The 22,560-nt window shown below is 50.7% G+C and overlaps 1 protein-coding gene across 1 annotated transcript in view; it reads left to right on the forward strand.

The window, feature by feature from the left end:
- Positions 1–14: 14 nt before the first annotated feature.
- The window catches only part of VAV2 (vav guanine nucleotide exchange factor 2), a 235,029-nt gene continuing 212,483 nt past the window's right edge, over positions 15–22,560 (forward strand). The window contains exon 1 of the mRNA XM_007954298.2: positions 15–218. Coding sequence (XP_007952489.1) covers positions 15–218 — 204 coding nt within the window. The remainder of the gene's footprint in view (positions 219–22,560) is intronic.

Here is a 22,560-nt window from a genome sequence, read left to right on the forward strand (position 1 = left end):
CGCCACCGGGCGCCATGGAGCAGTGGCGGCAGTGCGGCCGCTGGCTCATCGACTGCAAGGTCCTGCCGCCAAACCACAGGGTCGTGTGGCCCTCGGCTGTGGTCTTCGACCTGGCGCAGGCGCTGCGCGACGGTGTCCTGCTATGCCAGCTGCTGCACAACCTGTCCCCCGGCTCTATCGACCTCAAGGACATCAACTTCCGGCCGCAGATGTCCCAGGTGAGGACCCAGGCACGACGGGAGGTCAGGGGCAGCGGAGCCGCGGGTTCTCTTTGGCCAGGTCCTCGGGCGTTCGCGCCAATGGTTGCGCTAGCAGGGACGCAGAGGTCGCAGCCGCGGGCGGCCCCGGGACACTAGCCGAGGTTCCGCGAAGGCGTTGGGTGGCGGGAGGGGGAGCAGAGAGAGGGGTCGCTTTCCAGGTCAGAGTCGGCTCCTCTGAGGGGCGCTCCCCGGGGGCACAAAGTTCGCCAAAGTCCTCCAAGCCTGGGGCGCGCCTTTGCTGCCCGCAGGCACTGCTGGTGGAGCGCTGATCTCTGTCTGTGCTCCCTGGGGTGGAAAAGAGGGTCTCGAACCTAGGCTGGGTGCTCAGCACGGCCACCTCCTCCCGAGCCTGGGCTCTGGGGCCCTCTGGTGCGTCTCCCGCGCCCCCAGGCCCACCACGCTGGGTAGTCGTGCCGAGGTTGCGTCCTTCGGCTTCGCACCTGGTGGCTGGACTCCATGGAGGACGAGAAGGCACAACGGGGCGGTCCGGGCGGCAAGCGGGTGTCCTTGGAGCCCAGTGGGGAGCGGGTGTGCCCGCGGCGCACCCCCTCTCAGGCCACTGGCTCCTCTTGGCCACGGGCGGGGGTGCACTCTGTCCTAGGGTCACCAGGGGCGCACAACTTGGCAGGAACTCGGAGTCCCCTCATTTCTTCCCTGAACCCCCCCTTCCCGTCAGGCCCTCAAGTGTGGCCTTTGTCGCGGCAGAGGCGCGTGTGGCCGCTGGGCAGGAAAATGTCCGCCTGGCCGGCCGGAGCTGCTTTTCTTGGCCCCTTAAAGGGAACTTGGCGGAGACTTAAGCTAATCGGCGTTCCCGTTTCGCCCCTGGGGTCGCAGAACCCTCACCCGCGCATGCTTTGAAGGGGCCAGGGATGCACAGGGTCTCGGGGGCCAGCCGTGTCTCACCAGCACGTCCGTGGGCGACCACCCACCAGCCCCAAGCCCTTCCTTGGCTGCTTTTGGTGGTTCCGCGTGGACAACAGCCATTCAAGAGGGTGACATCGGAAAACTCTGCGCCAGGGGAGGGAGGGGCTAGTGAGTCACTGCTCCATCATTTCCAGGCTGGGCTGCGTGGCCTTTGCCCCTCTGAAGGACTGGGGCCTTGGGGCCTTTGCCCTTTTTCTGAAGAGTTAGAAATGGGGGGTGGAGTGGCAGCAGCTCATAAAGGAGGACCCTGGCAGGGGAAGGGGCCCGCTGTCAGATGAGTAATGACCCAGCCTGGGCACTCCAGTGAGGGAGGCACTGCTTGGGATGCCCTGGGGAGGGCAGTACTGTGGGTTTGCTCATTTCTCATGCTCACTTGCCACCACGTGTTGCCCAGTGCAGGGTGGTTTCATGGATCCTGTCCTCTCCCCTGTCCCTCACAGCCACTGGTATGGGAAGTACTCTTCCCATTTTATGGCTGGGGAAACTGTGGGGAGAGGAGAGCTGGGCATATGGCTGTGATCTGGGGGCTGCACAGGCCTGCTTTCTCTGGGCAGGGTTTCTGGGCTGATTGGTAAGGAAACTAGGGCAATGGGGGAGGCTAGGGGAGGAGGCTGGGGAGGCTTGGCCTTGCCTGGTGAAGCCACTAGTCCTAGAGCTGCCCCTTCCCAGCTGTGGTTTGGGCAGCAGAGTGGGGGTGGGGCAGAGGCTGGGCAGCAGCCCTGAAACCCATACAGTCCCAGGGTGGAGGGAGCTTCTAGGGAGAATGGTCGCTAGGGAGAACCACGATGGCGTCTGTGTGTTTGTGTGGCCACATGCTTTGATGGAATCCTGGCTCTGCCTCTTTCTAGCACCTTCAAGGCCTCAGTTTCCCCATGTATATCATGGAAACTGAAGCAGTAGGCACCTCACCGCCATGTTGTTAGGATTTGAAGTGGGAAGTACTTGATAAATGCTAGTAATTTTCACGTCATCATCTGGACCCTGGTGCCTTTTGCCCTTTGTGCCTGAGGCTGTGCCAGGTCCTTCTCCCTGCTTGCCTGAGTCATATGGAGGGTGAGACTGGCCACACTGAGGTCTGGGTGCCCCCCTGCTGCCCAGGCTGCTGCAGGTGCTCTGTGAACCTTGTTGCATTGGTTAGCTGACAGGACCATCTGTGTGTTGACAATGAAAGGAGCCACTTTTTTTATCCCATATGGCTGTGCAGGGCTGGGAGGGGGTCTGGCAGGCCCTCTGTGTGGCTGCTCTTTTGCTAAGGGGGAAGCTTATATTTCCTAGGAGGTGGGGTGGGAAGAGGTGGTCTTAGTCCAGGGTGGTGTGATAACGAGGAACTTGAAGCTGCCCATTCTTACCTGTGCTGCTCATGAGAGGCAGGACCTTGGGAGGATGTGCCCCCTGTGCCACAAACATGGAGCAAAATGAAAACATGTGCTTCACTCTCTGTCTCCCAAGACCATTCAAATAAATTAATTTCAGAGGGCTTTCCAAAGCTCACTTGCTGGTTTTCTGATGATGCTCCTGGCCTGAGTCTTGGCTTTTTGTGAGATGTAGGGAGAGGAGGGGAGGTTCTTCCTCACTGTTTGGATGGTCAGCTGGGGTGGGGAGCCTGTCCCTGTGATCAGATGAGGTGGGGAGCCCATCCCTGTGGTTGTATGGGGGTGGGAGCCCATCCCCATGTCAGTTGGGACAGGGAGCTGCTGTGGGGAATCTGGCTGCTCGGCTTCTGAGCTGGTGAAGTCCTTCTGCAGGCACACGCTGCACCCCTCTGTCTCCCACCCCTGCATGTCGTGGTGTCCAGTGTGTGGTGCCTGGGCAGCTCTAAGGTCCTCCTTCCACAATGCCCCTGGCGTCTCATGGTTACATCCTATTGTGAGGACAGAAAGCTTTTGATGCGGCCCTACCACTGTGAATTTATCTCAGCTGGGTTACTAGCCTTCAGGGAACAAAATGCAAAGTGCACTTGCTGTGTACAGAGCACTTACTGTGTACAGAGCTGGATAGTATGAGGAATTCACAGAGGGCACCAAGTCACCCATCGCCCATGCCCTCTGGGAGCTGGCAGGATACTTTTTTTTTTTTTTCAATCCAAAAATACCTTGAAACCACCTTGGGTTTAATTAAACTAATTAGTTGTGGCCTCATCGCTGACCCTGAAGTGTCTTTGGTGGCAAGACCCTGCAATGCTGATGTGGCAGATGGCCCTGGCCTTCCAGCTGTGGTTGAACCTTCTGGGCATGACTGCCCAGCCTGTCCCACCCCACCCTGGTTGGCTTCGTCCTCTTGAATATTCTGGAAAGCCTGTTCTTAGTGGATCATGCCTAGCTAAGGGGCACTGGGCACAGAGCAAGTTTGGGGTTCTAGGCTGCTGAGTGTGCCCCATCCATACCTTCAGACTCAACTCCTCCCTCTTTGTGCCAGACACACCAGCCTGTCCCCATCCTCTACTATTTGCCCTTCTGTCCATGCCTCTCTCATGCTAGGCTTTTGCTGGAGGACTCTCCCTTCCTTTCAACCTGCTTCTTCCTATAGGAGTTCTTGCAGGGTTCCTGCAGGAACCTCCTTTGACTTTCCTCTCTACCCCTAGGCTAGGCTGTGCTGGCCTGGGCTCCCTTAATGCTGGGTGTGCATTGCTTGCCTTGCACTCTCCATGTGCTGTTTTAATACCAACTCATGAGCTGGAGACATTTAGTGCATGAAACATGATCAGTTTACCTCAAGAAGGACCCTGGCACTGGGTGTGGTTGGTGCTTCCACTGGCTGTGAGTCCTTAAGACAGGGTGGCACTGCTCATCTCCAGGTCCTACAGGGTCTGGCACACCTCACTTCTCTCTTTCCCTTCCTCCAGGGATAATCTCCAGCCCTTGCTGCCAGGCAGGGGAGGAGTGACGGGAGAACAGCCTAGTCTCAGCTCTCATGAAGCTCCTGGTATACCAAGAATACACATTAGGTGTATGTGAAGAACTCCTGAGGGAAGCAGGAGGGTGCTTGGTCTGTGAGGCCCCATGTGGGGTGCTAGGGGTGCTGAGCAGCAGAGAAAGGAGGGCTGCCTCCAGCTGAAACAAGGAAAACTTCTTTTTTGGGTCTTTTATTTTTTTAATTTTGAAAAAATCTGAGAAAAGTTGGGAGTACAGTATGAGTAATTTTTTCTTGAGCCATCTGAGGGTGAGTTGGTCAGCCAATGTCCTGCACCCCTGAATATTTTAGAGTATATTTCCTACTAAGGAACTCTGGTAGCATAGTGGATAAGGCATCTGGATGCTAACCAGGTCAGCAGTTCAAACCTACCAGCTGCTCTGCGGGAGGAAGATGGGGCAATCTACTTCCATAAAGATTTACACCCTCAGAAACCCAGTGGGAGTCACTATGAGTCAGAATTGACTTGATGGCAGTGAGTTTGGTTTTTTGATTTCCTACTAACAAAGACATTTTCCATGACCACACTACAGGATCTAAATCCAGAAATGAGTAGCAAGGCATTCCCATATGTCATCCATCCAGTTTTGACAGCTGACCCAATAAATACCCTTGACAGCAATGGGGCCAACTTTGGAACCGTGTACTGCGAAATAGCGGTGTCTCTGAGCCTCTTTTAGTCTGGGGTGGCTCTTCAACCTTCCTTTGACTCCCGTGAGGGTTCCAGGCTCCTGATGTTTCAGAGCCCCTTCCAGTTGAGTTCCTCTGGTGTCTCCTCACGATTTGGCTCAGGTCACATGCCTTTAAGGCTGTGATGCTATGTGCTCTCCCCCTCCTTTCCTACCAGGTGACTTCTAACTTCAATTCATCCCATTGCTGGGGGTGTTAACTTTAATCTCTCAATTAAGGTGATATCTACCTGGCTTCTCCACTGAAAGTTATTCTATTTCCCTTTGGAATTAAGAAATGCTTTTAGCAAGGTGCTTTGACACTATAAAAATCTATCATGTTCTGTCAGATTGCATCACAATCTCCCTGTTTCACTCACTGGGCAAAACATAACTGATTACTATCATGGTTTATGTTGATACCAAATAACCTCAGGTTTGACCAGACAGCTGCTTCAAGCTGGTGTCTGTCTCTTTTTGAAATGTTTCCGTCATTCTTTGAACATGTCCTTACTTTCTGGCATAAGAAGACGTTCCTGCTGAACTTAAGTATTTGCTTGCTACAGCTCTGGAATCAGCCATTTATCTAAGGAACTCTGCTTCCTTGTAGTAGAGAGGGGTATTTAGAAGTCAAGATCGGGGTGCTAAATGTGCTCATTGCTAACAAGTGTCACTGCTTCCAGGCCCTCTCAGTGGCCAGACCTTGGGGATTCATACATATATGTATATGATGTGTGTGTGTGTGTGTATACATACATTTGTGTATGTATATGTGTGTTGTCGTTGTTGGGTGCCATCACGTTGGTTTTGACTCATAGCAACCCCACATGCAACAGAACAAAACACTGCCCAGTCCTGCGCCATCCTCACAATCATTCCTGTGCTTGAGCCCATTATTGCAGTCACTGTGTCAGTCCATCTTGTTGAGGGTCTTTCTCTTCTTTGCCAACCATCTGCTTTACTGAGCATGACATCCTTCCCCAGGGCTTGGTTCCTCCTGATAACATGACTAAAGTTCAAATTATATGTGTATACGTACATACATTTGGAAGCTCTGGTAGCATAGTGCTTAAGGCACTTAACTGCTAACCAGAAGGCTGGCGGTTCAAACCCATCAACCACTCCTCAGAAGGAAGGTTGGGCAATCTACTTCTGTAGTGATACTGCCTTAGAAACCCAAGGAGGGGTCGCTATGAGTCGGGTCCAACAGGACAGCACATAACAACAACAATATACATACATTTATATTTCCATTCGTGTTCTATCTGTACCAGTGCTGTCAAAAAGAAATATCATGTGAGCCACATATAAATTTGCAAATTTCTGGTAGTTGTATTAAAAAACAAAAAGAAATGGATACAATGGACTTTAATCTGTTTTATTTAACCCATGGTCTCCCATTTCTCAGGAGAGGCACTATCGTCCTCCAGGAGGTAGAAATTGAGTCTTGGCTGAAGAAATCTTACTCTTTTTTGATTATAAAGCACAGATATACCTATGTTACACAGACAGATATACAGTAGGGCTGTGCTAGTAAAATTTCATATGGGAAGGAGGATAAGGAAGAAATTTCTGAAAAGGCCTGTCTGGCAGGAGGGGTTGTAGTGATACTGCAGAGAAGGTTGAGAAACATTGATTTAACGAAATATATCTCAGATATGTGCATTTCCTCATGGCCTGGAGGCTCTGGGGTGTGGTTGTTGTTGTGTGCTGTTGACACAGCGCCCCTACAGGACAGAGTAGAACTGCCCCAGAGGGTTTCCAGGACTTTGATCTTTAAGGAAGCAAAGCCCAAACCATTTCCACCTTGGTGGAGTCAGTTCCTACTCACAGCACCCTAGGTGACAGAGTAGAAATACCCCAGAGGGTTTCCAGGGTTTTGATTTTTAAAGAAGCAACCAAAAAAAAAAAAAAAAAAAAAACCACCCCAAACTCATTGCCATTGAGTCAGTCCCGACTCATAGTGATCCCTCCTTGGGTTTCCAACAGGCGGTATTTCTAGGGAATAGGGAAGTAGATTTTCCAGTTTTCCTTCTGAGGAGTGATTGGTGGGTTTGAATCGCTAGCCTTCTGGCTAACAGTCAAATGCCTTAGGCACAACGCCACCAGAGCTCCCTTAAGGAAGCAAAGCCCAAACCAAATCCACTGTGGTTGAGTCAATTCCTACTCACAGTGCTCCTAGAGGACAGTAGAAATGTCCCAGAGGGTTTCCAAGGCTGTCATTTTTATGGAAGCATAATCCACTGCCTCAAGTCAGGTCTGACTCATAGCGACCCCCTCCTTGGGTTTCCGAGGTGATATCACCACGGAAGTAGATTGCCCAACCTTCCTTCTGGGGAGTGGCTGGTGGGTTTGAACTGCCAGCCTTCTGGTTAGCACTATGCCACCAGAGCTCCCTATGGAAGCATACTGCCACATCTTTCTCCGGCAGAGCGGCTGATGAGTTCGAATTGCCAGTGTTTTGGCTAACAGCCAAGGACTTGATCATTATGCCACCAGAGCTCCTTTTGGGGTGTGGAGGGTGTGGGAACAATTTTAGTGTCATCCCCCACCAGGCTGGGTGAGGAGCAGAAGGCTGATGAGACCAGGTGTGGCCACTGGGCTTCCTCTTTAGCACTGGGGTGACTAAGAGTGGCACTTGGAGTGCTGTGTTAAGGATTCTGAGGTTTGGATCTGGGATCTGTAGGGAAGACTGGGGAGGGGTATTGGCCCAGGTTACTGGGAGGGTGTAATATGGCATTAGCATAAAGTAAATTGTTTGTGGGATGTGTACTGATTCCAAAAGTCTGGTTTTTGCATAGATTAGAATGAATCAGAAGAATGGTTTTCAGGTCGGGAAGCAATCATGGGCTGTGACACTTCTCTGGATATGGCTTGGGCCTTGGAGGTGTGGGTTGCATACTTCTAGAGAGGGGAGCTCTCAGCACTGGCAAGCTAGCCTGGGCTCTGAGGTAGGGACAGCAGCTTCAGCAGGAGGCAGGTCTTCTGAGAGCCCTGACAGGGGTATGTAGCAACAGTGTCCTCCCACCCCACTGTCTTGTTTCAGCTCTTTCTTGTTGGGGGTCTAGGTGACTGACCTCATCCTTTTGGGGCTGCGCCCAGGAGCTGTCTGCATCCTGGGCCAAGTGTCAGCAATGTGATGGCCTCTATTTATTTATTTGGTTGGTTGGTTGGTTGTTGTTGAGAATATACACAGCAAAACACACAAATTCAACAGTTTCTACATGTATAGTTCAGTGACACTGGTTATATTCTTTGGGAGCTCCGGTTGCATTCTTTGAGTTGTGCAACCATTCTCACCCTTCTTTTCTGAGTTGTTCTTCCCTCATTAGCATAAACTCACCTCCCTAAGCTTCCTATCTAATCTTCTGAGTTGTTACATTGATCCCAGACAGATAGTTCTTAAAAGAGCATCATTCTCAAGGCAGACATTTTTCACTAGTGAAGCTAAACTATTGTTTATTTTTAAGAAGACATCAGGGGATATTTATGGTTAAAGGTTTAAAGACTGTCTCAGGGTAATAGTCTCAGGGGTTCATTCCACTTCTGTGGTTCCAGAAAGTCTGGAGTCCATGAAAATTTGGAATTCTGTTCTTCATAGTTTCCCTTTGGGTCAGAATTCTTCTATAAAATCTTCGATCAAAATGTTTAGTAATGGTAGCTAGGTACCATCTACTTCTGGTTTTAAGGCAAAGGATACAGTTGTTAATGGAGGCAATTGGTCACACTTTCATATTCTTCCTCTGTTGTTCTAAGTGAATAGAGACCAATTGTTGTGCCTAGGATAGCCGTTTGTAAGCTTTTAGTGCCCCAGGCACTATGCAAGAACTAGGAGGTCTAAGGGAAGCATCAAACATGTTATTAGGCCAGTTAGCTGGGATTTCCCGTGAAACCATGACTCTAAACCTTCAAACTGAGGAACTAAATTCCATGAAGTGTTTGATGTAGCCTCAGTAACTACTCCTTTTTTTTTTTTTTTTGGTCTTTGTAAATGTATCTATCACAAACTTTTGGCAATTAAACTTTTTACAGCTGTACGCTTTATTGACAGGAATTACAATAATCAACCCTTCAATTCTAACCTTAATGTGATTTTTCCATCACTGTTAACCTCTCCTTTTCCCCTCCTTCCCATTCCTGGTAACCACTCATGAACTTTGTTCTTCATACATTTATCTTTTCTTATTTATTTATTATATAAGGGAGGCCATACAATACTTGTCCTTTTGTGATTGACTTATTTTACTCAGCATCATGTATTCCAGCTCCTTCTATACTGTAGCATGTATCAAGATTTCATTTCTCCTACTGGGTACATAGTATTCCATTGTATGGATGGGCTACATGGTGTCTATCCATTCATCTCATCTGTTGATGGGCATTTAGGTTGTTTCTATCTCTTGGCTATTAATGAATAGTGCTGCAGTGAACCTCTACCATTTGAGTATATACCTAAGAGTGGAATTGCTGGGCATAGGGTAGTTCTATTTTTAGTTTTTTGAGGAACTGCCACACTGTTTTCTACAATGGCTGTACCATTTTGCATTCCTACAAGCAATGGATAATGGTACCAATTTCCCCACATCCTTGTCAACATTTGTTATTTTCTGTTTTTTAACCTCTCAATTCTATTGCAGTGGTGTATGTGTCTGTTATACAAATATCTAGCTGTTTTGATTACTGTATCTGTGTATTATGTTTTAAAGCCAGGAACCGTGAGTCCTCCTACTTTGTTTTTCTCTTCTCACATTGGTTTAACTGTTTGGGGCCCCTTGCCTTTCCTTAAAAAGTTGAGGATTGATTTTTCTATTTCTGAAAAGAAGGCTGTTGGAATTTGGATTGGGATTGCATTGAATCTATAGATCACTTTGGGTAGTATTACTGTCTTAACAATATTAAGTCTTCTAATCCATGAACAAGGAACATCTTTCCATTTAAGTCTTCATTAATTTCTTTCAGCAATGTTTTACAGTTCTCATTGTATAAGCCTTTCACAACCATGGTTAGATTTATTTCTAGATATTTTATTCTCTTAGATGCTGTTGTAGATGGAATTGTTCCCCTGATTTCTCTTTCATATTTCTCATTGCTGGTGTATAGAAAACACAACCGATTTTTGTTGTTGACCTTGTACCCTGCAACTTTGCTAAATTCCTCTATTAGCACTACACATTTTCTTATAGACTTTTTGGGATTTTTTTATACGTAGGATCATGCCATCTACAAATAGAAATAGTTTTACCTCTTCCAGTCTGGATACCTTTTGTTTCTTTTTCTTGTCTTATTGCTCTGGTTGTTGTTGTTGTTGGGAGCCCTGGTAGCATAGTGCCTAAGGCACTTGACTGCTAACCAGAAGGCTGGCAGTTCAAACCCACAAGCCACTCCTCAGAAGGAAGGTTGGGCAATCTACTTGCGTAGTGATACTGCCTCAGAAACCCAAGGAGGCGTCGCTAGGACTTCTAATATAATATTGAATAGAAGAAGTGATGAGAGTGGGTACCCTTGTCTTGAGTGATGCCCTCTTTTATAGAGACCCATGGAGGGAACACGTTTATCCCCTGGTCCAGTCCTCATAACTCTGTCCAGGCCATGTGTGTGGGCTGTGGCTGACATTTGAGGGTGGAATGCCTGTGACAGGGACGGTACTAGCAAGCTGTTAGGCTGGCTATGGTGGGGCCCTGGCTGCGGGATCTGTCTCCTTCTCCCCCATCGCACCAGCCTGGCCACTGGGTTAGGCCACCTGGCAACTACCTGCTCTCTCCTAGATCAGGGGTCCACAGTGTTTTCCGTAAAGGGCCAGATAGTAACGATTTTAGGCTTGGTGGCCAGACAGTCTGTCATATAATGACTCAGCTCTGTCCTGTGAATGAAAGCAGCCATAGATGATAGGCGGACAGATGCGCATGGCCGCGTGCTAATGCCATTTTATTTATGGACACCGAAACTTGAATTTCGTATAATTTTCATGTATCACAAAATACTCGTTTGATTTTTTTCCCCAAATTATTTAAAATTGTACAAATCTCCCTTAGCTTGTGGGCTGTACAAAGCCAAGTGGAGGCTGTGTGAAACCAGATGCCAGTCTGTACAAAACCAGGTCGTGAGCCATACAAAACCAGGCAGTGGTTGTAGTCAGCTGAGCCTTGTCCTGTTGTTGTTATGTGCCATTGAGTTGGACCTGACTCATAGTGACCCTTCCGACGTGGTATCACTATGGAAGTAGATTGCCCAACTTTTCTTCTGAGAAGTGGCTGGTGGGTTTGAACTGCCAGCCTTTTGGTTAGCAGTCAAGTGCCTTAGGCACTATGCTACCAGAGCTCCTGACCCTTGTCCTAGACCACTCATTTTCTTTCTCGCTGCCTCCTGCACCTAGCCTGGCCCCGCTGGTCCCTCTCCATGCACCAGCCAGAGACTTCTGGTGTCTTCTTTTGTCACACCTCTACTTTGCCACTGCCCTGACTGGTGTGGCTCCCTTGGTGTTTTTCCCGGGCCTTTGTGTGCAGCCTCAGCCTCCCTGATACCCTCTTGTGCTCCTCACTTCAGGCCTTTGTCCCTGCAACCCCCTCTGTCTGGCGCCGTGCTGCTGCCTGCTTAGAGGCCTATTCTGGGGCATTGCCTCTGCTCCCAGACCACCTTAGGTGCTCTCCCCATCCCAAAGGTTTTCCAGAGCACTGGCCTACCCTGTTCACAAATTGCAATTATGTATCCATTTGTATCCAGAGTATCCATTTGTCAAGGAGGAAGTACTCCATCAGAGCAGCCTTTCTCCAGGGCTTCCCCAGCAAGGAGCACCACTAAGTGCTCTGCACTAAGTGCTCTGTGTGTGTTACTTCATCTCTCCCTTGGAGATGTTTCTGGATGGGCTACACGCTCAGTTCGGTTTCATAGATGAATAAACTGGGGTTTTGAGAGTCTAAGACCCCATATGTCTGGGATGATGCCATAAATCAGTACTTGACAGTTTTTAGGGCACAAAATGAACCGTGTACAACGGCAGTGGGAGAGACTGTACTCAGACCATTCGGCTGCAGCTGTTATTTTTTCGGTTATTACAATTTTTTTTTTTTAAAAATTTTTGTTGTGATTTGGGTGAAAGTTTACAGAGTAAATTCATTTTCCATACAGCAGTTCGTATACATGTTGTCTCATGACATTGACTGCGGTCTCCCACAATGCAACAGCTCTCTTCCTACTTCCTCCCCTTAGTTACCTCTTCCCTGTGTCCTTCCCTTTCATGCACTCCTGCTCCCCGAGCTATCTCCCTGTGCATACACAACCCTTCTATTCTCCCATGATTGATCTCTTTCAAGGAATATATCTACCTAATGTAAATGCTCAGCTCATATGCCTGTCTTTTGTTTGGCTGGAAACCACAGGAGTGGGTTCAGTTCCAGACCTGAAGGGGAGCTAGGGGCCATAGTCTCAAGGTTTCCACCAGGCTCCGTTAGACCAGCAAACCTGGTCTCTCTTTCTTTTTTTTTTTTTATGGTTTTAAGTTTTGTTCCACATCGTTCTCCCACTCTATCCAGGATCTCCTTCGTAGATCCCCCTTCGAGTGGTTGACAGTGGTAGCTGGGCATCAGCTAGTTCTTCTGGTCTCATAGTTATATAGGTACAGGTGTCATCTTAACAGTGACAATGCCACTTACCCTGGCTGAGTCTTGGTTTCCTTATCTGGAAGATGGAGTGACAGTGGTCACTATGGCTTGTTGGGAGGATTTGGTGGGAAAGATGGGTGAATCTCAGAACACCCTTCCTTATACCAGGTGTGAGGTGGCCAGCTCTCTCTTAGCAGCTGGGCTCCAGCCCTCAGTCTCCACCTGCCCCTCCTGAGCATCCTAGGCAGAGAGGCCCCAGTGGGCAGCTGTGAGACTAGCTATACCTCCTGGGGTAGCTGCCATTTCACCCACCTCATAGGGGTCACTGGCCTCTGCCCCTGAGGGGTGGTGCTCTTTCCCTTGGTGGTGCCTCCAGAGAGGGGTCTGGTAGGGAGTGACCAGGGCCCTGGGTGGCAGCTCAGGGCTGGGGAGGGTAGCTGGTCCCAGTGTTGCTCAGTGTGGGGGCCAGGCCAGGCAGAGGGTGGAGGGCCCTCGAGGTGCCTGGGCTGAAAGGAGCTGAGGCAGTGAAGCCCTTGACGTGCTGCTTGGGCCCCAGGTGCTCAGTTGATGGATGCCGTTCTTGTCACTGTTACTTTAGACAGAAGGGACAGAGATGCCTGTCCTGTGTTGCTAACCACTTGGAGGTGGCAAAATAGATGAGGAATGGAGACAGGTGGCATTCTCTGATGTGGAAAGCATTGGGGAGAGAAGGCAGATGGGACAGGGGCTTTTGGTGCCTTTCAGGTGAGCCATGAGTGACTTCTTTGGGGAGGGGACGTGGGCCCCTCTGCAGTAGCTCCTCACTGGTGTGGTTTACTGTTCCTCCGCCCTCTCCCCCACCCTCCAAACACAAGGGGTGGAACTGGGTGCTGGCAACCAGACTGCCCCTCTGCCCTTCAGCTGGAACCTCTGGGAGAGGTGGTTGGGGGAGGGAGGCCTCCTGCCATGTTCCATGAGCAGCCGGGCTCCAGCTTTGGGTCTCTGCCACAGGAAGTCTGCGTCTCTGTTCTCCCAGCTGTCAACATCCTCTGTCCATATCCTGGATGGCTGTACCGTGTCCGCCCCTCCTGGTTGCCCCTGGCACCCCTAACCCCCCTGCCCCCTGGGCTAAGCTGTCTAGTGCAGCCTTCTCCACCCGGGCTTCCCTTGAAGTTGGGTATGGGCTGGCGGCCGACACACCTGGGTAGGTGACCACAGTCTTCTTTGAGATTCAGCCTGGCTTCTTGGCTGTGTGGTTGGCCCCCTCTGTGCCTGTTCCCCACCTTGGAAGGGGGTTCTTTTTAATTTTTATTGTGATTTGGGTGAAAGTTTACAGAGCAAATTCACTTTCTATACAGCAGCTCACATACACTTTGTCTCATGACACTGACTACAATTTATCACAGTGCAACAGTTCCCCTCCCACTTCCTCCCCACAGTTACCTCATCCCTGTGTCCTTCCCTCCATGCACTCCTGCCCCCAGAGCTGTCTCCCTGTGCATATGCAGCCCTTCTATCTCACATGATTGTTCTCTCCAAGGAGTGTATCTACCTAGTATAAATGTTCACCTCATATGCCTGTCTCTTGCTTGGCTGGAAGCCACAGGAGTAGGTTCAATTCCAGACCTGAAGTGCAGCTAGGGGTCATAGTCTCAGTGGTTCCATCAGGCTCTATCAGACCAGCAAACCTGGTCCCCCTTTTTTTTTCCCCAAATGATTTTGAGTTTTGTTCCGCTGGAAGAGGGTTCTTTAGTATCACCTTCTGGGGGCTTTGTTGACTGATTTCAGGGAACAGAGGGGTCCTCAGGCTCCAACTCCAGCACCTGGTATGTGGCTGAGGGCTCAGTGGATGGTGGTGCTTACCTGTTACCCATCCTGCTCCCCTCAGCCCCACACTCAGGATGTCACCTCCACTTGCTGAGTGTGATTGCTGGAGAGCTTCAGGATGTAGAGCAGACACCATACCTGCAGACCTGCTATAATGGGGTTCAGGGGCCAGCCTGACAAGCCCCTGCTCAGCGACATGGGACCCTACTTAGCCCCATGCTCAGTTCCCACTCTGGTCCGTGCATCTCAGTCCTCTGACATGCCAGCCCTGAGAGACTCTGACGGGCAGCAGCATACCGGAGCTGCTGTGCCTGCTTTGGCATCTGGAGCCCAAAGCTTGACGGGCATAACAAGCTCCCTGTGCCGAGTAAGAGGCACTGGGACCACAGGCCAGACCAGGGGCGGCCCAGCCCTATGCTGTGTACCCTGCCGGCTGTAAGATGCTGTTAGAAACACAGTTTCTGTCATGTGGGTTCATTTGTCAGTCTCTGTAGAGTGTGTATCAGGATTAAAAAAGAAAAGGTTTTAACACTCTGATCTCTTGTCCCTGTGAGCCAGCTCAAACTTTAAAATGTCACTGCTAGTGTTTGTGTTGTCTTTACTTTTGGTCTCAGAGGGAGCGAGCGCCTGTGGAGGCCTGTTGAGCCGAACACAGGTGGGAGGGGCTCTGACTGGGGCCATATTCCTGCCATCCGTACACAAGCTTGTTAGCCTCTGAGCCTTTGCAGAAAGGGGGAATCCCAGCCCCCAGATGCCCTCCGAGGCCGTGGGCCTTGTCATCTTGTGTGTGTGTGGGGGGCTTGTTTATCTCTGTTGTCACTGCCTCAGGTTCGTCTTCTGACAAGTTCACCTTCTTGGCCTTGGCAGGGTCTCCCCTGGGATGGTCTCCCCCTGGAGTTAGAAGGCCTCAGGGCGGGACTGGGAGGCCCTCACCAGGACATTGATGAGGAGTCATTATTCAGCTGGGGACACCTCGTCCATTGTGACCCCAGACCTGCCTCTGCCTGGCCTTCCTCCCAGGTACTATGCACCTCAGTTTCCTTAGTTTCATACATTTCCAATTTTCAGTTGTCATATTTGTCTTATAAACATATAAGCCACTAGGGAAAGGTGGTGCTAAAGGCACCTACTGAGCATGTGGACACAGGACCCCTGGGTGAGGGGACAGTTGAGGAGCAGAGCTCAGAGAGCTCAGCACCTGCCAGGGTCTCCCAGCTGGGCTAGGCTGGCTAGACTTGCATGTGGACCGGCCCCTGGCCCCAGTGGCCCCACCCTTGGCCACACTGCAACTCTCTGCAGCCCACACTTCTGCTTTCTTCCTGAGCTCTCCTCTGTGGTGGCTGTGGTCTGCCACCTCGAGTCCTGCTGAGGTTTGGTCTGGTGGGGGGACAGCCAAAGACACTTCCTGATGTGGTCACTCACTCCACTCTCAGCAGGAGGCTGGGGGAAGCTGGGGTGTGTGTCCACCCCCATCCTGACAGTGGGTCTGAAGACCTCTCCTAAACCCTGGGCTGGGAGGAAGTCCAGGGGAGGTATGATGCTGGGTGGCTGGAGCATGAGTCCAGGGAATATGGCTGGGCACCTGGCCCTCTGCCTCTGAGGGGAAGGAATTGATGACATGATGTGCCCCCCCCCGCCCCTTTTTGAGACGATGCTGGGAATGCTTGCCTGCTCTGTGCTCTGTGCTGACAGGAGTAGCTGTGAAGAGGGGAGGTGCACCAGCCTGGCTTCTCCTTTGATCCGTTCTAGGGTGGCTGCACGTTGGTGCTACTAATGGAATCACCTAGAAGGCCTGGTGGCTGGTTCCAGAGCAGGCTTGGGAGACTGAGGGAGTCTCTCCATACTTGGGGCTCCATATTGGGTTGATGGAAGAACAGGCTGTGTTTGCTCCCCTACTCCCTTCCTGCTGTCAAGGAGTCAGGAGCCTAGCCCTTGATGGAGCCACCCTGGACCTAGATGACTATCCCTGGGCTGAGCGTCCTCAGGGTGGGTCTTGAGAATGACCTGGCCCCAGGCAAGTGGGATGGCTTAGATATTGGGTTAGTGGGTTGATAACAGCAAACAGCCTACATAGCATGGAAAAGCCTGTGCCACGTGGAATGGCTTGTACCTCATGGAGTAGCCTGCACTGCATAGAACAGCCTGCGTCACATAGAAGAGCCTGTGCCAAATGGAACAGCCTGCACTGGATGGAACAGCCTGTGTCACATGGAACAGCCTGCATCATGTGGAGCAGCCTGTGCTGTGTGGGACAGCCTCATGTAGCTCAGGGGCATGAGCAGGGACATATTCCCATTTGTTGGTGCTGTTGTTCTCATCAGTGGGTATGGGGTGCCGTCTTGTGCAGTTTTTTCACTTGGCCAGTGTTTCTTGACTCTGCTTGGTGCCCTGTTCTGGGCAGACAGCAGAGAATGGCATCGACCTGGTTCTGCTCACAGTTGAGTTGTTAAGCAAGTAGTGCCTGGAATAGCCTGAGGGGGGAGAAGCAGGAACCCTGGATAGTATGAAGGGCAAGTGGGTAGGGTGTGGGTGTCAGCCCCATCAGGCCAGGCCAGGCCAGGGAGCCTTCCTGGAGGAAGGGCCATTGAGCTGAGACTTAGACAGTAGGTAGGTGTCAGCCAGGTGAAAGCCAGAGCAGGGGTTGGAAAGCCTGTTCTAGAAGAGGTCAGCCCTTCCCCAGCCCCTGTGTTTTGGCTCATTGGTCTCGTGCCTGGATTCTCGCAGCCAGCTCTGTTCCTCACTTTCTTCTGTTCCTCGGTGCTTGCCTTACTGCTGTTTCTCTGCAGGTAACAGAGTGGGAATTTAATACTCACCTCAGTGACTAGGGGTTGTGCATCTGTTGTCTTTGTGGCACAAACAGGTGTGACATGTTGGTGGTTGAGCATGGTGGGGGGTGGTTTCTGGGAGCTGTCCGGCAGGGACAAGGGGTGAGGGGCTGCCCTGAGGCTGGAGTGGTGGACCTGCTGCCCCTGAGTTGAACACTGGAGTCGTCCGGGAGAGAAGTCAGCCTTTCTTTTGCTTCTATCTTCTTACTCTGGGTGGTGGGTGCTGGGCAGTGTCAGTTTGCTGCAGCTGCTGCTCTGGGTTGTTTCCTGCCATCTGTGAAATGGGGCTGGGGGATTTCTGCCCTGTTGCCCATTGCTGACTATCCCCAGGGGCAGATCACTTCAGAGTCCTCACTTTGAGCTTGCCAGTGTTGACAGGCTCAGACATACGTTTGAATGCATGTAAGTGTATGGCTTCGGTGTTTATATGCATGTGTATGTATGTGAGTGTGAACGTATGTGAGTGTGTGAATGTGAATGTGTGAGCATGTCAGTGTGACCATGTGTGTGAATGTGAGTGTGTGTGTATGAGTGTGAATGTGTGTGTATATGTGAGCATGTTAGGGTGTGAGCATACATGTGACTGTCAATGTGCATGTATATGAGTGTGTATGTATGTGAGTGTGAATGTGTGAATGTGAGTATACTCATGCATATGTGTGAGTGTTTGCATGTGTCTATGTGAATGTATGTTAGTGTGTGAATGTGTGAGAATGTGTGAGCCTGTGTGTATGTTAGTACATGCATATATACATGTGAATGTGTGAGCATATCTGTATGTGTGATGTGTGTGCATGTGTGCTTGTGAATGTGTGTGTGTGGTTGCTCTTGGGTGCTGCCCTGGGAGTCCTGAGTTTTCTCTGGGCTGGGTCACCAGGCATATGCCCTTCCGAAGAGGCCTTTTCACATGATGCTGGCGGTGGACCAGCCTCCAGGAGCTGCCTTGTCTTGGACTGAGAGTGAAGGTAGTGTCTCTTTGAGTAATGACGTGGGCTTCCTGCTGTTGTCTTTGGGAGGATCTCTGTTTTCTACATGAGCTAATGATGCAGGCTTTCAGCCGCCTTCTGCATCCCCACCCCAGCAGAGCTGGGAGATGCTTCCCAAAGGGTAGATGGATGGATGGGCGGGCATTGCTTTTCTTGATGGCTTAATTAGCAGGAGTGGAGGGTGGGCCCACAAGGACCAGGGCCGTGTCCAGGCGTGAATACCGAGTCAATAAATCCAGGCTGTAAACCGCAGCACTTGTGTTTGAAGCTTTTTTATGGTCTGGCTCATCTCTGCAGCAAGCGGGCTGCGCGGCCAGATTTCTCCAAATCGCAATGTGATGTGTGTGTATGTGTATGTGTGTGCATGTATGTGTGTGCATGCATGAGCGCATATGTATGGCTTAGGTGTCTGCATGTGTGTGGTGTGCATGTGTGTGTGATATCAGTGTATTGTGTGTGGACTGGATCTGTGATATGTACAGTGTGCTTGTATATGTGTTTCTGTGAGTGCATATGTGTGGTCTAGGTATATATGTGTGTGTGTGTGTGTGGTATGTGTGCATGCATGTGTGCTATGTGGTGTGTAGTGTGGGGTGCATGTGTGGTGTGCTTGTATGTAGTATGCATTGGGTGTGTTGTGTGTGTATTGTGTGGGTGCAGAAATCAGACCAGGCTTCTGGTCAGAGCCACTGGGTCTGGTCTGCATCCTCGTAGTATGACTTGGGGATAGGCTCTGCCTTTCTGATGTGTGAATGACCCTCTGCTTCCACTAGATTGTTTTGAGGATCGCAGTAGACACTGTGATGAGACTTTCCCACCTTCTTAAATGTGACTGAGGGCTCTGCGCTGCATGACCTGAGGACCTGGCTCACCTGCAGACACCCTTTCTGCATGAGGGGACCTGGCTGCCTCCCCCACCCAGTAGGCCAGGGCTGGTGATGCAGGGGCTGAGCAGTAGGTGCTATAGATGCCTGGGTACACTGGCCGTGGCTCAGTCTGAATGCTGGCAGGAGGCCAGGGGTACATGTGCACAGCAGAGCGGCTCTGGCATCAGCCTTGGTCCTGTCTTATTGTCTGGTGCCTGGACTGTCCCTAGGTGGGCAGGCAGAAGATGCCACCCAGGATGGGGGTGCTCAGCTTGCCTCCTCCTGGTGTTCCTTGGCCACAGTGAGGTCACTCTGACAGGTGCTGCTCTGAGCGCTCCAGGGGCCAATCAGTCACAGCACCAGAAGGGCTGGTGGGGGCCAGATGTTGCCAATGCATCCTGAGCAGGGCAGGTCAGTCCTCATGCTGGCCCGTGGAGTAGGAGCAACAACCATCCCCATTGGAGAGCTTCGGAGAGTGAGTCTCAGAGAGCATGGCTGTGTCCGGGTTTACTGGAAGGTGATGGAGGTGGGAGCTGACCTGTGCCTCCCATGCACCTTGGCTACCACCTCACCACCTCCTTCCCAGTGCTGGGATCTGTATCTGTGGAAACACGCCTGCCGATAACTCATGTGCTGGCAACGGCCCTTTCTTTCCTTAACTCATGTGTGTAATAAAAAGAATTTTTTCAAAAAAAGGAAAGATAGAATTTTCATACACCACTCCCTCCTCATGCAAATAAGCCTTGAGAGAAATTGGCCTGTCATCTCTTTGGGTGCGTTTTGTGGTAAATTAGCTGCTTAAATGAAACATCTGTTAGCCAGGGTGGCTCGGGCTATGCAGAGCTGGGGCTGGAAACGAGTGTGGGAAACGATTTGTGTTTACTGCCAGCATGGGCGACTTGCCAGGCAGATCCACACCCACCTGCAGAGGACCTGGCCCCCACAGGCCACGTGTGGGTGACAGGCTGATGTGCCTGCACCTTGGGTCCTGGGAGAGGCGAGGACTTGCCTGTTTGTGTCCTGAACAGAAGCCAGCAATGGGCTCCGAGTGCAGGAGGCCCCTCACTGCCCATCAGTAGAGTCGGCTGGGCTGGGGGCCAAGGAGGAAACTGTCCTTGCCTCTGTAATCCTGGACATGTCACAGTGACCCCAGGAACCACCAAAACCTGACAGGCCTGGGACATTTCCTCCTTCAGGGGAAGGGTGGCGGGCATAGGTTGTGGAAGCTGGGGGCCAGGGTGGGCCAGCACTGATTTGGCTGTATGTGTCCATGACAAGCTGCCTCCCTCCAAGTCTCACTTGGCCCATCTGCAAAATGGGCTGCTGTGGAGATGGGTGGGGCCTGTCTGTAACTGGAAACTACCATTTTACAGGAAATGCATTTTTCAAACCTGGTGGGCAGCAGTTTTTATCTGAGTTGCTGTGTCACGTAATGTGCTAGGGTACAGGTGGGCTCTTGGCAGAAGTTGCACCAGGCCTTCGCTTTCTGTCCCTCCAAGAGGGACGGTGACCTTCTACTGGTGTAGGGAGGTGGCACTGAGAAAGTAGAGCTTTCCCGTTGCGGGAGGGAGGCTTCCTTCCCAACCTTTTGTGGGAACCAAGCTCTTCCTTTCAGGGATGAAGGTGGAACATCTGGAGACAGGCCTTGGTAACTCTCTGGGGAAGCCCAGCTCTGCCAGCAGTTAGATAGCATGTGTAAGCCGCAGCCTGAGGTGGCTATCTACTCTGAGCTTCCTGCTTCCTTTCCATCACTATGTCTCTGGCCACAGTCAGCCTCCAGGGGTGCGGACTTACAGGTGGCACGAGTCCTTATACTGCCTTTGAAGCTGGCCCAGCTTCGGAGGGAGCAGGGAGTCTCACGCCAGGCCAGTCCATGGGAGGGAGACATTGATGAGCATGGGGCTTGCTCCAGACTCTTTCTTCCTTGTCATTCTGTTCTGTGCTGTGCCGGCAGCCCCGCCGTAAGAAGAGCACATCTGTTATTCAAAGGTTGTAAATAGACGCTGATGTTCATGTCTCAGATGCATGGCATGGGGACGTTAGAACCAGCTCTGGGGGAGATCTAGCTCAATAGGTTCATCTCCAGGTAATAAAACATCCTTCGCATAGACCCCTAGCCTGGGAGCCTCCAAACCTCACGTCATTGTGCCTGTCATTTTTAAGTGCTGTTTGCTAGCTCTGAGTGTGGTTTTTCTTAAGAAGGACCTTGTCCTGGATTGATTGCTTTGGACTCTTTTATTGCTATTGATCTGGTGAAGCTTAATCAGGAAGCAGCCTCGCAGTGGGGTCTGTTGAAGGGAACTTGCTAACTGCATCGATTTTTCAGTGAGAGTCAGGAGCCAGCCATGTGGGGGCTCGTCCTTCCGGTTTGAAGCTGAGGCCACCCTCTGGGTGCTGGCAGGGGACATGGCACCATCCCTGGTGCTCTCCTCCAGGGGTCAGCAGGGGCTGAGGAGACCAAGGCTGAGTCTCTCAGCTACTTCCCTCTCCATTTGGGAAAGATACCAGGTCCGTGACATGACAGTAACGTGAGACATTGTGGCTCTGCAGCCCTGAGGAGGAGATGACAGCTGTCTGTTTGTCCATTGTCTGTTTGGTCTTGGGGTTGTGCAGCTCTGCCTCTCAGGCATATGCCCTGGGGTTGACCCCATGGGTCAGAGCCCTGGTAGGTCATGGGACTGTTTCAGGTCTCGGTACTGGAGCTGTGAGGACTGTGGGTCTCTGAGACTTTGTGCCTTTCTGTGGGTTTTGTGTTTTTAACAGCCTTTCAAAATGTATTCTTTTTTTAAAAAATTTTGAAATTTTTTAAAATTTGAAAATTTACAGAGCAAATTCACTTTCCATACAGCAGTTCACATACACTTTGTTTTATGACATTGAGTACAATTTACCACAATGCAACAACTCCCCTCCCACTTCCTCCCAACAGTTATCTCTTCCCTGTGTCCATCTCTCCATGCACTCCTGCCCCCTGAGCTGTCTCCCTGTGTATAAACAGCCCTTCTTTCTCCCATGATTGATCTCTCCAAGGAGTGTATCTACCTGAGGTAAATGTTCATCAAAATGTATTCTTAATAATGTAGTTGTTAGGTGCTGTGGAGTCAGTTCTAACTTACAGCGACCCTGTGTACAATAAAACGAAACACTGCCTGGTCCTGAGCCATCCTTAGAATCCTTGCTATGCTTGAACCCATCATTGCAGCCACTGTGTCCGTCCATCTCCTTGAGGGTTTTCCCCTTTTTCATTGACCCTTCACTCTACCAAATATGATATCCTTCTCCAGGAGCTGGTCCCTTCTGACCACATGACCAAAGTAGGTGAGACAAAATCTGTCCTTATTAGGAACATTCCTTATTAGGAACTTATTAGGAACATTCTGGCTGAACTTCTTCCAGGACAGATTTGTTCATTCTTCTGGTAGTCTAGAATATTTTCAGTATTCTTTACCAGTACCACAATTCTAACACATCATCTCTTCTTTGGTCTTCCTTATTCATTGTCCAGCTTTCACATGCATATGAAACAATTGAAAATACTGTGGTTTGTGTTGTTGTTGTTGTGTGCCATCGAGTCAGCCCCAACTCATAGCGACCCCTCCTTGGGTTGCTGAGGCAGCATCACTATGGAAGTAGATTGCCCAACCTTCCTTCCGAGGAGTGGCTGGTGAGTTTGAACCACCAGCCTTCTGGTTAGCAGTCAAGTGCCTTAGGCACTAT

Source organism: Orycteropus afer, unplaced genomic scaffold, assembly GCF_000298275.1.
Source record: "Orycteropus afer afer isolate SDZICR_OR568_19922 unplaced genomic scaffold, OryAfe1.0 scaffold00456, whole genome shotgun sequence".
In the NCBI taxonomy this organism is placed as follows: Eukaryota; Metazoa; Chordata; class Mammalia; order Tubulidentata; family Orycteropodidae; genus Orycteropus; species Orycteropus afer.